The sequence below is a fragment of the Ailuropoda melanoleuca genome, chromosome 2, assembly GCF_002007445.2.
Source record: "Ailuropoda melanoleuca isolate Jingjing chromosome 2, ASM200744v2, whole genome shotgun sequence".
Taxonomy (NCBI): Eukaryota; Metazoa; Chordata; class Mammalia; order Carnivora; family Ursidae; genus Ailuropoda; species Ailuropoda melanoleuca.
The window spans coordinates 20214766-20232036 of record NC_048219.1 but is presented as its reverse complement, the minus strand read 5'-3'; the positions used below and the strand labels follow the sequence as shown (position 1 = coordinate 20232036).

General features: G+C 46.1%; 1 protein-coding gene across 6 annotated transcripts in view; it reads right to left on the bottom strand.

The window, feature by feature from the left end:
- Positions 1 to 17271, bottom strand: part of ST3GAL3 (ST3 beta-galactoside alpha-2,3-sialyltransferase 3) — a 176302-nt gene that overhangs the window by 93478 nt on the left and 65553 nt on the right. For all 6 annotated transcript variants that reach the window (XM_034650897.1, XM_034650890.1, XM_034650904.1 and 3 more), the window contains one exon: positions 2863 to 2905. In XM_034650897.1, the coding sequence (XP_034506788.1) occupies positions 2863 to 2905 (43 nt within the window). The remainder of the gene's footprint in view (positions 1 to 2862; positions 2906 to 17271) is intronic.

Below are 17271 nucleotides of genomic sequence, written 5' to 3'. Positions count from 1 at the left end.
AAGGATCAAAAGATGGAAAATAGGGAAGAGATATTAGTAGACCTGGAGGTTGGAATGAGAAGGTCTAACATTTAAATTCTGATTAAAGGGGAGTAGAGAGAGAGTGGGCAGAGGCAATGTTTAAACAGATGATGGCTGAAAAAGTTCCAAAACATAAGAATTCCTATACTCCAGAAGTATAGTGACAGATGGTGGCTACACTTGTGGTGAGCAAAGCATGACCTATGGACTCTTCAAATCACTGTGCTGTACACCTGAAGCTACTGTAACATTGTGTCAACTGTACTTCAACTTTAAAAACCAACTCTGTAAAAAAAAAAATTTTTTTAATTTTAAATTAAATAAATTTTTAAAAATCTAAATGAATCCAATCAAGATAAATAAAAATAAATTCTTACATTTATAAATTTATTCATATTTTATACAACCCTTTCTTCTATTCTTCCTAAAAACCTTGGGAGGTAGGTATTATTATTATTATTATTTTTAAAGATTTTATTCATTTATTCGACAGAGATAGAGACAGCCAGCGAGAGAGGGAACACAAGCAGGGGGAGTGAGAGGAAGAAGCAGGCTCATAGCGGAGGAGCCCGATGTGGGGCTCGATCCCATAACGCCGGGATCACGCCCTGAGCCGGGATCACGCCCTGAGCCGAAGGCAGACGCGTAACCGCTGTGCCACCCGGGCGCCCTGGGAGGTAGGTATTAGTACCTACAAACTGGGATTCGGAGAACTGAAGGAAATGATCTACAGTCCATGTAAGTCTAAGCAGCAGGGGCAGAATTCAAATCTCATTCTTCTGATTCAAGCTCAGGTTCTTTCCTGTACGTCGGAAGTAGAACATGACACAGGAGAAGGCGACTTCCTAAGAGGAGATCCGGCCACTGCTAAGGGGTCACCGCCAGAACTCAGAACCTTTAACTTGGAAACTTTCCCTGCAGGCAGGTCAAAATCATTCCCACACAGCCATGCTTTCTTCTGAAGATAAGCACTGGATTGGAAAAGTCTTTGCAGTAAGAGGAACGTTCTAGTTTGTACCTTACCTTGTGAGTTATTCCCTGGGCTAGAGACCAAGTTGACTCAAATGGTTCATCGGTCTGGCCTGGTTCGCAACAGAAAGCTGCACAACTGCCCACTGTGTACCAGCTGTCAGGGCAGCAGGACAGGAGCGTCCTCCTAAGTCCCCTCCTTACACTGCTGGAGACGGTTTAAATACTGTAGCTAACATGTCCTAGGTAACAAGCCTTTTGTTCATCAGTGTGATCTGACTTGGTAAATTACTACATCTCTTCCATTCTGGTGGCATTTCACTTGTTTACAGCTTACACTTGTGATTTCTTGTTCGCCCAGAGCACTAAATTAAGAATTTTTCTAAGGGTGAAGCCTATGGCTTTCTAGCATAATTGGGCCCCATTCCCCAGATGTTAACATGTGGCTGACATCTCTCTACTAGCCTGGTAAAAACAGCAGACCATCCTTCCCTTGGAGCTGCCTCCACGGTGTATAAAAGCTGGGAGAATTACGACGCCTGAACTCACAGTACGAGGCACGAGAACCACAAAGCCAGAAGCCGGGAAACGGGCCTAGAGGTTAGACTATTCAGCGGGAAAGCCGAATAGCCCCAAATTTGATGTCTCCTGTGTAAGCGCAGTCACCACCATCCTACGGTCAAGGGCTCATGCAAGAGAGGAAAGAAAGGAGATGCAATTCCCAGCTTTCACATCCGTCCAGTACAGGCGCCATGGGTGTACAAAGACGACAGACAACCGAAAGGAGCCACAGGCGGTCCTGCAACCATTCACTGCAGACCAGCCGCGCGAGAGGTGCCCTGCAGGGCACAAACACACAGAATGGCTGCAGCCCAATCTCGAGGCACCCCAGCCTAACTGGGGAAGTGCACAGTCATGCACCTATCCATGCAGCCACGGTCCGGGTTTACCGAGCACCTCACACACACACACCAGCACTGATTAGGTGCTAGCGAGACCAAGAAGGCCAGAAGAGGATTCTGAAGGGATCAGACACTCTGTACTTGAAAACCCCTATGAATTCATCGTTTCAGTTAAATCCTTACAATAACCCTGTGAGGTAGGACTATTGGTGTCCTCATCTTACAGATGGAACTGAGGCTCAGAGTGGTTAAGGAGCTTGCCCCAAATCACAAAGAGAGTAAATGGCAATCCGGGATTCAAATCAAGCCAGGCCTGGCTCCAAGCCCGTGCTCTTAATAAATTGATAATTATTACACAGTTAGTTATAGTACGATGAGATCACTGGTGACAAAGGGAGAAAACTCACAGGAAGCATCGAGGAAGAGATCATGAATTTTGTCTGCGAGGGAAGAGGTGGTCTTTGAGTTTTCCTAGGTGAGCAGCAAGGAAAGGGCAGTGCGGGCACAGATAAGAAGCACATGCCGAGGCAGAGGGGAGCAGAGGGTTTGCCTGTGGCTCAGTGATAGAAGCGAATGCGGGAGAGGAAGTCTGACCACGGAAGGCTTTGCACACCAGGCTGCAGAGCATGTCTGCCAGGCCACTGCCTCCTGCTCCAATTCAACCATCCTCTGCTCTGTAGCAGAAGCCTTTCCAGGGGCCTCCTTGTCCCTCGCACCTGGCAGTGACTCCTTCTGTACGGAGCTGCCTGTGCCAGCCAAATCAAAGGCTTTATGTTTGCACCCACAATCCTATCTTCTCTGGGCCCCTGCAAACGGGACGTGCTCCCAGAGGCTGCTGACAGACTGAGGCCAGAGGCTCAGGGGAGCCCCCCAACAGACACGGGGCTGAGCAGGTGACCCTTCAAAGCTGGACCCCAGCTCCCATAGACATCTCTACCACAGAGATCAGGCGCTTTCTCATTCTACTCACAGTTTAGAGTCCAGCTTCAGGAGGAAACCCAACCGATCATACTCTGAAAAAGAAAAGCAGAAAATGTCACTGAAGTCAAGCCACTGTTGACACTAGCAGATTGTATTCCCCAGACACAGACCACAGGGACAGACAACTGCTCAAGGAACAGAGCCAAATACATAAGCCACAACTAAATTTAAGTCATAGCACTCCTGCTGAACACCTGTTTTATGAAGGACCAGGTTCAATGCCAGGTGTTTCCCAGACCCTCTAGCCCAACAGTCCTATGCTGGCATGTAACTGCCTTCCTGTTTAAATGTGGTACTTGACTGACATTTACTTAAACCACAAAACCAGACCCCTGGAGAAGTAACAGGGCCGGAAGCAATCTCTGCTTCCTCTAAGCTCGAATCATAATTTTTGCTGAAGCAGCCGTGTTCGCTACGGAGTGAAGATGTGGCAGCCAAGGGTCTTCAAATCCATGGCAATGAACCCATCCTCTTCATGACAACCACAAAGAACTGAGAGATCTGATTACATAAAGGGAGGAAATTAAAAATGAAATCGAAAAATAACTTGTAAGATGTTTACAACAAGTGATAAGTCATTAATAGTTTAAGTTCTTTACATCTTCCCTCTTTCGAAACTGAAGCTGGAGCAGTTTCACAACGTCGTATGCAGGGCACGGTTTCTAAAACACAAGGTATCTGGGACCAAAGCGGGGACTAAGCATGAGAAAAGGAAAATACATCCAGGGTAAGAATACCAAAACCGGACGACCTGTAAGGTCCTACGTGCTCTCTGGAGGAAGATTACAGATTTACCCCCAAGGTTTCTCACAGCGAAAGTTAAATGCTAAGCGTTGATAAGATGGTTTACAGTGTTCATAAAATAAGCCAGGAGAATCAGCTATTCCTGCTACTAAGACTGGAGAAGTGTCATAAGATTATTTCCTATAGCTTTGTTCAAGGATTGCAAAACGTGTGTGTGTGTGCGTGTGTCTGCGTGTGTGCACGCATGTGTGTGTGGAAGTGACTACATCAAAATACGGCAGCCAATGAATGCAGTGCTCAGCCGGCCCGGCTTCACCTCAGGATAACACATAATACCAAGACCAAACAGCTAAATGGAGAAGACCATGCAGCAAGGCTTCTGAGGAGCTCAGTCTTTAATAAGCAACGATGGGCCAAGAGAAGGAAGTTACAGATACTGACAAGTACCTTGCAGGAGCCATTCTGCAAGGCCAAGCAAAGGCCACGATTGTACTCTTTCTTAAGCAGCAGAGCTGCAGTGAGAGAGTAATTCCTCTTCTTAAAATTGAAGATACCAGGGGCGCCTGGGTGGCACAGCGGTTAAGCGTCTGCCTTCGGCTCAGGGCGTGATGCCGGCGTTATGGGATCGAGCCCCACATCAGGCTCCTCCGCTATGGGCCTGCTTCTTCCTCTCCCACTCCCCCTGCTTGTGTTCCCTCTCTCACTGGCTGTCTCTATCTCTGTCGAATAAATAAATAAAATCTTTAAAAAAAAAAATTGAAGATACCAACTAGGACACACAGCCCACCAGAAGCTTGCCTCCCAGGAGAATACGCTTGGGCAGTCAAAGCCTTTCCTCAAAATAATGCTGCTTTTGCTCTAACTCAGATAAATGGCTGGGAGACTTTGCTTAATATATCAGGAACCTATAAAAGTCAGTAAGAAAAAAAAAGGTTTCAATTTTAAAAATAAACTATAAACAAAATTTGCAAAAAGGGTTAGTTTCAAAGCTTAATACTCCTTCAGTAATTCTATTTATCATTCCATTAAAAAAAAGGAAATCTCATTAACTTGCCTATACCTGTTGCTTTTCCCCCATGTGGTCATAACCTTAGGGCAACTAGCCTGCTACTGCTCCTTGGCCCTGAGCTAAGACCTCCATGGATGTACAATGAATCCACACTTTGGCTGGTTCCTTCCAGAGACACCAAGAGAATGTTTTCTGCTTGTTGCAAACTCAGATGTCAGGGCCAAGCAAGAACAGAACACAAATGAGGGAAGGAGGGGGGACGTGCTACTCTCCCATAGTAACTCATACTACTGATTTTAGCTTATTATGAAATGTCTTTTTTCCACTATGCATTTTTTTAAAGATTTTATTAATTTATCTGACAGAGAGAGAGACAGCCAGCGGGAGAGGGAACACAAGCAGGGGGAGTGGGAGAGGAAGAAGCAGGCTCCCAGCAGAGCAGGGAGCCCGATGCGGGGCTCGATCCCGGGACCCTGCGATCATGCCCTGAGTCGAAGGCAGAGGCTTAAGGACTGAGCCACCCAGGCGCCCCTGCACTACGCATTTTTGTACAGTAGCCATAATGATATTTATGGGTTATTTGCCAGCAGCATCTTGAGTTTTGTTTTATACATACATGGACTAATCGTATATTAAATAGATAACCCTTTGCATTTCTAAAGAAATTCCCTTCCTAGCTCTCCTGGACTGTTGTTTTCTCTTTTAAGAGACGTGAGTACCAGAGCTATTTCATTTTACTCTGTAATTTAAGGAAAGATAACTGTGTAAGCCCAGCAATGATACATGGCAACTGACATGGCCTTCGGGCCACAGAGCCCAGGGGGAGAGGAGCCCATTCGGAGACCCCACACCTTGCCGGAGCAGCAGCCTCCACCGGGCCGGCCAACAGAAGTGCTCAGTGATGCAGGTCCAGCATTGCCACATTCTGATTTTTTTTTTTTAAAGCCAAGAATCTGGATCTTTTAAGGTAAAACTTCCCAATGTGTAACTATTAGCAATAGATTCAAGAAAAATTTAAAGATTACGAGATTACCCAAAATACGTCCATGGGCAGGATTCAGCCAGTGGCTAAGGGTCTATAAACCCTGTCCTAGACGGGCAGCCCGAGAGGACTGGAAGAGGTTCTCTTCCATGGCTGAGCCCAGTAGATGCTCCATTAAACATTCGCTGACTGTTATTACCAGGATTACCTGGTCACAATGGTCATATATCCAAATCAAATTAGCCTAACAGGATGCTAAAAGAATATTTCAGGGGCGCCTGGGTGGCTCAGTCAGTGAAGTGTCCGACCCTTGATTTCCACTCAGGTCGTGGTCTCAGGGTTGTGAGATCCAGCTCCGAGTCGGGCTCGGCACTGGGCCTGGAGCCTGCTTAGGATTCTCTGTCTCCCTCTGCCACCCCCACCGGCCCCCATTGCTCGCTTGCTCGCTTGTTCTCTCTGAAAAAATGAGTATTTCAGCCAAGCTTCTGGGATGATAAATTTCAGGCACTAAAGTGAGGTTCTAGACTGAGATGTAAATTTTCAAGGGAAGTCTCTGAAAGCTTGCTACATAATTTGAAAGGCCCTCCCTACATGAGATATAAAAGTAACTGGCTATTAGAAATTAAGGAGGGAAGATGTGAATAGCTTCCGTGGAGAGAGCAGCGCTATGGACCCCATCTCACTCAAGGGGCAGGATGGACAGTACTTGTCTCTCCCTCACGCCTGGTGAGGGAAGCTTCACTTTGACCCTTAAAGAATGGGGAACATGGTGGACTTCGGGTACCTGACTTCCACCCGACCAGTGTAAAGGACACAAGGTGGGCTGGATGGAAGGAGAGATGCCTTAGAACTGGCCTGCCTCCCAAAACTTGCTGTAGGAAAGGATGTGTGAATGAATTTGGTCCCTTCCTCCAGGTGTGGGTTTGTGTTAGGTCCCTTCCAAAACAGCTGTCCAGAGGGTGGCCAGGGCCGCAGCTGACAGCAGTGGCGCAGACACCCAGAGTCCCAGGAGCGGCAGAAGGAGTGACAAGGCTCTGGTGAGTGCACTGCCCCCAACAAGGAACGGCACAGCAGAGGTCCCTCGTTGGAGAGGGTCTCCCAAATGCCTACCAGAGCGCCCCATGAACGTTAGCTTTAAACACTCCACAGTTGAGACAGGGCGACAGGATCTTATGTCTTTTCTGCTCCCATTCTTTCCTACCTTCCCCACGGATTCCAGAGAGGTCAGAAACTGCAGCCAGCGTCTGGGGAGGAATGGAAGGAGGACGCAGAGCCAGGCACATCCCCTTCCCAGGGTCAGGCACCTGCTGGTACTAAGCCCTGAGTGCAGGGAGGGGAAGTCACTGAAGCTTTTGAATGAATTGAAAGCTATGGCTATTACATAAGGCTGGACACTCTAATTTTGGAATTGGTGACTCAATGTGACCATGGGATTTTTATTACCTCAGCGGTATCAAAAAATCCTCTGGACCTCCCACACTGAAAACATTTTAAGGGGACACAGGGAGACAAAATAAAGTGGGCTTTGATTATTCCCTGATGTGTCTTGAATGTTCACAATTCTGGTTGTACTAATTTAGGCAAAAAGGGCAATTTAATGGTTCACACAACCAAAGTGTGGAAAGGGCCAGGGTGCAGAGGGCTTCAGGGACCACGGGAAATGTCTGGAACAGCACTGGGCCTCCCTGAGCCATTACCCTCCCCGACCAGCTTCCTTCCTAAGTCAGAAAACATGCTGCCAGCCACTTTCGGGCACACATCTTCAGCTTTGCCTCTGAAAACAGAGACTCCATCTCTCTGCTCCTAATGGCAAAACTCCCAGGGAAGGGCCAGGAGTGGCCTGGGGTGCATCCGTTCCTCACGCCTGCTCTCATCACAGTGACAGGAGACAAGGGTTGTAAAAAATCATGATTCCCACATGACACATGCGGTTAGGAGCATTTACCAGAAGAAGGAATGTGCTGTCTCAAACAAACGCAGGCTCTCGAGAACAGCAGCAAGTCTTTGGAAAACTCTGAGCTAGCTTAATGTCCCGGGTACAACAGGTATGGCCATGGACTACGTCAAATGGGCCACTGTTAAAATGGGCAGTGGACTTTTTTCCTCTCATCCTCATTCTGCTGTGGGTTTTTTCCTTCCCTCACCGAGATCCTTTTAAAATCTTTCTCGTAATGCCCTCTGGCTCACCTCCCTCCACCTCCCGGCAGACTTGAAGCCTGGCTCTGCCGTGTGAGACCTCGCTTTTCCCACAGCTCTCAAGGGGAGGCTTTCCTCTCAAATGCCAACTTCCTGCAGACATGAGGGGGGAGTACTTATGACATGCTGTGGTGCAGTTTTCATCACCTTTCTTGTGTTTGGGGTTCGCTGAGCTTCTTGGATCTATGGGTTTATGGTTTTAATCAAATTTGGAAAATTTCTGGCCGTTATTTCTTCAAAATTTTTTCTGTTCTCCCCTCTCTTCAGGGGAGTTCCAGTGACACAAGTATTAGGCTGCTTGATGTTCCACTACGCACTAATGCTCTGTTCATTTTCCCCCCAGTAATTTTGCTCTCTGTATTTTATTTTAGATAATTCCTACTGAAATATTTTCTAGTTGACTACTCTTACCTTCTGTAGTGTCTAACTGGCTGTTTACATGTTCAGTACAGTTTTCATCTCAAACACTATTTTTCATCTCTAAATTTCTTTTTTCTATCTTATTTGTCTTTCCTTAATATTCTCATGTTTTCTTCCACCTTCTTGAAGATATGGAATATGTTTCAATGTCTTTGCCTACTAATTTTATCATTTGTTGTCACTAGGCCTATTTCTATAGATTGTTTTTTTCTCCTCATTATGGGTTGTTTTTTCCACGCTTTTTCTGAATTGCCTGGTCATTCTTTAAAAAAGAAAAAAATATATATATATATACACACACATATATATGTCTTAAGTTTCTTAAGTTTTTAATTTAATTTAAAATTTTTTAAAGATTTTTTTAAAAAGTAATCTCTATACCCAATGTGGGGCTCAAACTCACAACCCTGAGATCAAGAGTCACATGCTCCACCGACTGAGCCAGCCAGGCACCCTTAAGTTTTTTATTTTAACTCCAGTACAGTTAACCTACAGTGCTGTATTAGCTTCAGGTGAGCCTGGTCACTCCTGACTGGATGCCTGCCACATGAACGTTCCTTTGCTGCGTGCAGAATATTTGTGCATTCCTTATTTATTTTTGAGGTGTAGTTAAATTACTTAGAAAGTTTGATCCTTTCAAGGCTTGCTTTTAAGCTTTGCAGGGTTAAGATCAGAGCAAAGTGGACTTTAGTCTCAGTCTTCAGTCTGAGCTTTTCTTCTCCTGAGGCCCAGACTTGTATACCCAGCTGTCTGCTGGACATACCTGCTTCCTACAGACACCTGAATCCAGGCTGCCCCACAAAGGCTTCTCTTTCACCATTCTAACACGTGCAGAACCTGGCTCTCTTCCTGCGGTCCCTGCCGTAATGAATGGTACCACTATTCACCCAACTGCCAAGCTTGAAGCCTGACAGAATTCTTTGATTCCTATTTCCTTCTTATTTAATTACCGTGTCTTTTTTTTTTAAGCTTTTATTTGAATTCCAGTTAGTTGACATACAGTGTAATATTAGTTTCAGGCGTACAGTATGGTGATTCAGCACTTCCATACATCACCCGGTGCGCATCGTGACAAGTGCCCTCCTCAATCCCCATCACCTATTTCCCCCATCCCCCACCCACCTCCCCTCTGACAACCAGTTTGTTCTCTATAGTTAAGAGTCTGTTTCTTGATTTGCCCCTCTCTCTCTTTTTCCCCCTAGGCTCATTTGTTTTGTTTCTTAAATTCCACACATAAATGAAATCATACGGTATTTGTCTTTCACTGACTGACTTATTTCACTTACTGTAATACTCTCTAGCTCCATCCACGTCCTTGCAAATGGCAAGCTTTCATCCTTTTAATGGCTAAGTAATATTCCACTGTGTATACACCACATCTTCTTTATTCATTCATCAACCGATGGACGCGTGGGCTGTTTCCATAATTTGGCTGTTGTAGGTAATGCTGCTATAGACACTGGGGCGGCAAGAATTACCATGTTCTTTTACTTTCATTCTTCTAAATGGATCTCAAACCCACTTACTTTTGTCTGTTTTTACTATCCTTGACTAAGAAGTCAGCTCCACCTCTCGTTTGAATTACCTGCCTCCTCTCTTGTCCCTCTCTAATAGATTCTTCCTGATGTGACCAGAGCTACCTTTCTATGGGACAAATATGGTTCTGTCATAACTCTGCTTAAGGGGCACCTGGGTGGCCCAGTCGGTTAAGCATCTGCCTTTGGCTCAGGTCATAATCCCAGGGTCCTGGGATCGAGCCCCACATCAGGCTCCCTGCCCAGTGGGGGCCTGCTTCTCCCTCCCCTCTGTAGCTCCCCCTCCTGGTGTGCTTTCTCCATCAAATAAATAAATAAATAAAATCTTTAAAAAAATGACTCTGCTTAAAACCTCTGAACGTCCTCTATTGTTCTAAGAACAAATCTCAGTCTCTTGGTTCATACGATCCTTCAGGATCTGACCTATAGCAACCATCCCAACTTTACTTTTGGAGCCCCTGCATCACCCCCACTCTGCCCCTGCCAAATTGTATGTTCTGGCCGGACTCAGGTACTTCATTTTCCTCCAAAGTTTCTTTACCATCTCAGGCCTTTGTACATGCTTCTCCCTTCACTCAAAACATTATTCCCAACCCCCTTCCACACGGGTTATTTCCTACACATTGCTCCTAAATGTTTCCAGTCACCTCAAACTCAAAATGCTGCAAATCAGACTTCTCCGCACCCTGTCCCCAGCCCTATTTCTTGTCTTGCTTGCTAGTGCTATTACCAGTCAGTCCTCCAAGAAAGACGTATTTGGTGTAGCCTCTCTCATGTCTAAATACAAACCCTCCTCCCTACACCGCGGTCACCGCTTTTGCTGGATCTGCGCTGTTGCTTAGGCCGTGCGGCAAGCTCTTCATCTGTCTGTACCTGTCCTCCCGGCCTCACCTTCTGCCACTCCCCTTTGGGCAGCCTTTCTGCCTGAGAGCTGTTGCAGACAATGTTTCCTCTATTTGCAATGCCCTCACTCACCCTGCTGACTTGGCAAACACCCACTCATCCTTCAAGATACAGTTGTCAAAGCAAAATCTAACAGGTACTTTGCCAGTGCCACAAGGACCTTCACGGCTCGGCCCTTCCCTACCTTTCCATCCCCGTCTTGCACTATCTTCCCCACCGTGCTCTCTGCTCAGGCTATTCTGGCCCTCTTGATTAAGCCTTGAATAAGCCATGAGCTGTCTCAACATAAGACTTTTTCTTAGAAGCAGTGTTTTTCTGTCTGAAATGTGTCCTCACCTCTTCACTTGGTTTAACTCTCAGGTATCCTTTAGGCCCTAGTGCAAATGCACTCTCTTTCAGAAGAGCATGCATTGACCCTCCTGCCTCAGTTGTGCCCCCTCTTTCATGCTCCCCTAACACAGTGTTAGAGTGGGAACAATCATTTGTCCTCATGGCACTTCTGTCCTCTTGTGGAAACAAGCCCTTGGGTTTCTTTTAAGGAACTGCCCCTCTTCCACTGCAGGCAAGCGGTGAGACTACCAACAGGATTTGCCTGCCCAGAGCGGAGGCACCTGACAAAAGCTAGCTTAGTTAGTTGGACTCTTTCTCTCTTAAACTGAGTGGCACCAGGGAGTAAAACAGGGTGCTGAAGAAATGGACTGTTTGCTGTAATCTAGATTCCTGGCACTGCCCTTCATGTCCCTTCTGAGGGCCAGCTGTGTGACGTTTAATTTTGTTCTATGGGTATCCGTGACCTTCCAGTAAATTCCTTTTCCTTTTAAGTGAGCCAGGTTCAGTTTCTGTTACTTGCAATTAAACAACCCTAACTATATGTATCTTGTATAGGCTCTGGCATAGCGGCTGGTATTCCATCAACGTGCTAAACCAATGGAAGAATGAACAGAGTGACCAGATGACCAAGAGAGCCTAATGAGTAGCCCTAAGACCTGCATTCTTGTCTCCCTCCACCCCTTGCAAGGGGGTAACGGGAACTGTGCACCAATGGTGGCAGCCACAGCCACAGCTCCCTGTCACTAGCCCGACCACCTTTTACAGCACTCGGGCCGTTTCTGGCTCCCAGCCCACCCAGATGATTACGTCACAGTCACCTGCCTACAGAGAGCCTGCCCTGGCTCTTAGGCACTCCTCCATTTCGGTTTCTGGCTTTGACTTTGGGGTTCCCTTTTGAGGACTCTGCATTCGCCCAGGCAATTCCCTCCTGTCATTTATAAAAGCCTGAAGCTTAAGTTTCTCCACAAAGACTTCCTGAGGCTCCTGAGTGACTACCCCACTTCCGGTGCAGCCAGAGCTCTGACCTGACCGGCACTGCGCTCTCATATTCAGAAGATGGTTACTGGTGGACTGATCTGTGCCCGGCTCCTCATGGAGTTCCCAGACTAGCAGGAGAGCTTAAGTCTAATCTTTAGGAAATGTAAACTAGAATCAAAAGCAATCGGGGAGGCAGAGGCATAATGCTCTGGGACACAGGAGCAGAGTTTCTTACTGTCGGGCTTGGGCAAGGCTGCAGATCCCAGAGCATCTCACTATATACAAATGGGTTTTTGAAGTTGCACGCGAATGCAGCTTAGACAACGGAAATGCTGTTTCGAGTGTACCAGTTCTTCAGGGTCAATTCCCATCCCGGGAAGCTTGCGATAAAGCCTGGGTCTCACCAGCAGTCTGCTGATGCCAAATCTGTAATAAGTACAGAAGACTCTGGGACTCGCAAGTCAGCCGGGCACAATGTAGGCTGATGTGCGTATGTAGCCCACCCCCCAAGTGCCTGAAGGTGCTCTCTCCTCAGGTGTCAAAGCAGCAAGCCCACAGCTATGCAGTGATGGACAGATGTTTAGTCTGTGGCCTGGTGTTAGCCAGGCTGCAAAGCTCAGCATTATAAAAATCCCTGACCAAGGGGCACACGTGTGTCCTCTGCCTGGCTCCAGGTGGGAAGCGGCATGGACAATGCAAACCTTTGCTCTTTTCCTCCTGCACCTGTACGACGTCAGACCCATGAATGTGCGTAGTGCTTTTTCAGATGCCTGCGGTCTTTGAAATTAACCATTAGCTCTTCCACTGCTGTCCCAAAGGACCAAGTAGGTGTTCTGAGCTCATGCAAACTCCCAGAAGGTTCAGAAACTGCACATAAGCAAAACGGGGCTATGCACTAAAGTGTCTGCACCTAGTGATGGAACCGCTGAGACAAAATTCACGAAATTACAAGGAGAAATATTCAAGGAGTGTCCTGTCCTGTCATCGTAATGGGAAACACAAGAACCACTGACAAACCAAGATCACAGAATCCGTGGGAATTCAAAGACTTGAACAATTAATAAATTTGAACTAATATAGAGTAACTTACACCCAAGGAGTGGAGAATGCACTTTCTTTTCAAGCATATATAGAACATTTATGAAAACTGACCACCTCTGAGGCAGCAACTCTGATATAAAACATTACGAGGACTGAAATAAGCTCAAGCTTCGCACTTAAAAATTTGAAGATGCTTATTTGTGTCTTATAGCAACTCAACATTTAACGTATTCCATAATATTCTGTATTTCATTTTGCTTATAATTCTGTAAAGAAGAATAAAAATGCTCTCACAATGCCCGATTTAGATAACCCTAAGTGCCCTCCTGTTTACTTTAGCGTGGCGTACAACTAGACTCGTTCTCGACCTCTGCTGTCACGTGTCAACAGCCGGGAACACCACACTACACAGTGAGATCCCCTTCCAGGATGAAGGGAGACCTCCTTCAGGGTTCCCCAAGCCAAGGATCCTACTCTAGCCTCATCATTAGGCCACTGAGCCCCAGAATGGAATTTCCGGAACACAGGTGCACATCGTGAGCCAACAGTACCACCGGCATTTTTGGTCTCCAGTGACCCACTTCCTTTGTTCATTGTAAAGAACCACTACAAATTCCCACCAGCTGTCCCTATAATCCGCACAAGGCAGATGTTTCATAACTAATGGCTGCTGAGGACATGAGTGAACACTTCCCACGAAGAGCACTACCGGGGTATATGAAGTTCAGTCTGTGGGATAAAGATATGCACGTCACTCTATCAGAAAATTACAGTGCTTCACATCAGGGTGCATACAAGCCAGACAGGCAGGATAGGCCCACAGACAAGAAAACTCCAGCCACAGTAAGGAAGAAGCCCCGCAGCCAGATCTTCTCTCAATGGGTCGTCTTTGGCTCCAAGCTCTGAGCTATGATGAATTGCTAAGTGCAAAGGGCTGAGGGTAAATGGAATGAGGACCTATCCTAACTGAAATAGGTCTCTCATTTCCAAAGGAACGGCACTGCACAGTCTCCAGTAAGAGTCCTAAGCCATATTAAGCATAAGTAATATATGTCATGGCTTGGGTGAAGGAGAAAGTTGGCAACAGTTGCAAATGGACTGTCAGACACAGCAGGAGAAGGGAGAAAGTGAGGGGAACGAACGACTGTTTATCAAGCACCTACTGTGTACTCACGCTGCTCTCAGTACTTTTACCTACACTCTCTATTTAATGCTTATGGCCCTACGGGGCAGGCACTGTCTCCAATCTACAGATGAGGGAACAGAGGCTTAGAGGGCAGAGATAACATGTTCAAGATCCCCAACCACTAAATGGACCGGCTGAACCAACCCAGGTCTGCCTCTGAAGCTTCTTTTCTTTAAATTATGCCACGCTGACTCTCAGAGGCTATAAGAATAGCAGACCCGCATGTGAAGAGAGCAGCTGCTTGGAGAGCAATTCTCTATCACCTCCACCCCCCTGCCCCAGGGTGATGGCAAAAGGCCCCACACATGCCCCCCATGAATCATGGGAGTCAACAACAGCCCAGAGGGGCTGGCCAAAACGCAAACAGCTCCCACATCTTCTCAAGTCAGGGAAATAAATCATAATGGAGGATCAATTAATCAAAGACAAACTAAAATAGGAAATGCAGTATTATAAAATAAACACAGAAAAATTCACTGACCTAGGCTAAATTAAGTGTCCCAGTAAAATAACTTAGAAGTTCACAAACTGAAATCCAATCTTAAATGGGTACACACTGTGGGGGAGGGGAGAGGCCTCGCAAAAAGCTCCTGATAAGTCGTGGTCTCCTGTGACTGTGCACCCACCATTCCAGCACAGCATAGCTCTTCTCCAGTGTGACACACCTGGGGCCAACATAAAGTGGAACCTTGCTGGAAGGTAGGAGCCCCAGCCCAGCCAGTGCAAGCAAAGGGGTCATGCACCTATTTCCCTCTCTCCTGGGAAAACAGCAACACCCTGAGCAGGGCATGCAGGGAATTCAATTCCATTCTGGCAAGTGTGTCCAGACCATGCCAGGGCATCTTGCGTGAAGCTGCAGGAGAATTTTGGCAGACGACATGTCAAAAGAGCAGCTGGGACAAGACATAGCAAAAATGGTTCACTCTGCAGTTTGTATCTAAAACTTCATGGAGCTTACGACCTAGTAGGGTAGATAAGGACAAATAATCACCAAGCAATTATTATATAAAATAAGACAGAGTCCCTCTGTCCAAACAAAAATAATGTTCTTTTTTCCCAGCTGCAGGATTAACACATGCTTATTTATTGACCATACAATAATTTTTTACATTTGGATTTTTAAAGAATGAAGTTATGAATCATTTGAAATTCCCATTATCTAAAGTTAATTGCTGTAAACATTTTGGTGAAAATCTTCCCAGAAATCTCTTTTTCCATAAATACATGTGTGAATGTGCATATATAATTTTACTTACACGTGGCCTCAATATACATGCTCTTTGTCCATGCTTTGCCCACTCGACAATATCCTCACATCTTGTGTGTCAATAAAAATAAAATTGCATCATCATTTTTAACGGCTATAGAGTATTCCACCATGTGGATGTGCCATTTTTCTAATGTAATCCTTAAGTACACATTGCACGATGGACATCACCATTTCTATTCTACTCTTCATTCAACAAGTATTTACTGAGCACCTATTACGTGCCAGCTACTGTTCTCTAAGTACCAGGGACACAGTGATGAACTATACAGGCAAGGTCCCTGGCCAAATTCTACTAAGGGAGACTGACTGTATGCAAGCAAATAGATAATCTGAAGGATGAGTGCTAAGAAGAAATAAAGACATACCTTCTGAGAGAAGGACTGGCTGTCAAGAGAGTAGACTATGTTAGGTGCAGTGGTCCAAGAAGGCTTTCCTGCAGAGAGGACATCTGAACACAGATCTGGGATGGTCACGGGAAGCAGGAGTGAAGCATTTTAGGATGAGGAGACACTGAGTACACAGGCCCTGACACAAGAAAGGGCCTGACCTATTCATGGACTCGCAGGAATGCCACTGTGGCCTGAGGGCAGTGAGGAACAAAATGGACTAACACGCAAGGGCTGAGATAACTCCAGAGGAACTGGAGTGGGAGCCAGCAAGTCGGACTCTGTAGGTCATGGAGTTTGGATTTTATTTTAAGTGCACCACGAAGTCAATGGAGAGCTTTCAGTGGGAACAAGATATGATCTGACCTACATTTAAAAGATCACTCTGGCTACAGGGTGGAGAATGGAATACCGGGAGGCGACAAATGAGCAGAGAGCCTGGCAGATGTTTCTTTATCCAGGGGAGAGAAGATGGTACCTTGGACAGAGCTGCTAGAAAAAAGGCTGGACAAGGACATACCATGCAGACAGAAAAAGAGAGAAAGAGAGAAAGGAGTGGCAACAATCAAAGTGGTTGCCAGGTCTATGGCTTGAACACTTGGGAGAATGGGACCAAAAAATGGGAGAGGAACCACTTTGAGGGCACAGATCCCACACACATTCCATTAGATTTATATGTAAGTATTTTGGTTTGGAGAGGCGCTGCTGTTAATTTTTTTTAATTTTAATTTTTTAATTATTCATTGCTAGTATACAGAAATATCATTTTTTATGTTTTGATCTTATATCCCATCATCTTGCTAAACTCAGTTATTAGTTCTAGGAGGGTTCTGGGGATTTCTTTGTAGATTCCTTGAGATTTTCTATGTAGGCCATCATGTCACCTATAAGGAGGGTCAGTTATTCCTTCCTTTCCAGTCTGTATTCTCACTGTTCCTTTTTCTTGCCTCACTGCACTGGCTAGGACTTGCAGGAGAGGTTCTTGATCTCAGGGGGAGAGCAGTTTTCCACCATGAAGCATGCTGTTCGCTGTAGCTTGCTTGGAGATGCCTCACAGCCAGCTGAAGAAGTTCCCTTCTACGTTTACTGGGAGTTTTTATCAGGAGTAGATGTTGAATTTTTGCCAAAAAATTTTCTTCACCAATTAACATGACCCTGTAGTCTACCTTCTCTAGACAGTGAATACGGCAGTCTACACCGACGGACATTGGAATGATGAGCCAGCCTTCCGTGTGCAGGGTAAACCCCATGTGGGCACCAAAGCTGGGGCATTTTAGCCATTACTCCTTGGCGTGTCTCTTCTGCACTACATTGTTCCTCCTCTTCTGGGACTCCAACGGCTGACAGTGACCTCGTATTGCCCCACCCATCACGGAGGCTCGGCTCAACTTTTTACCTTTCTCTTCCATTGTTCACAC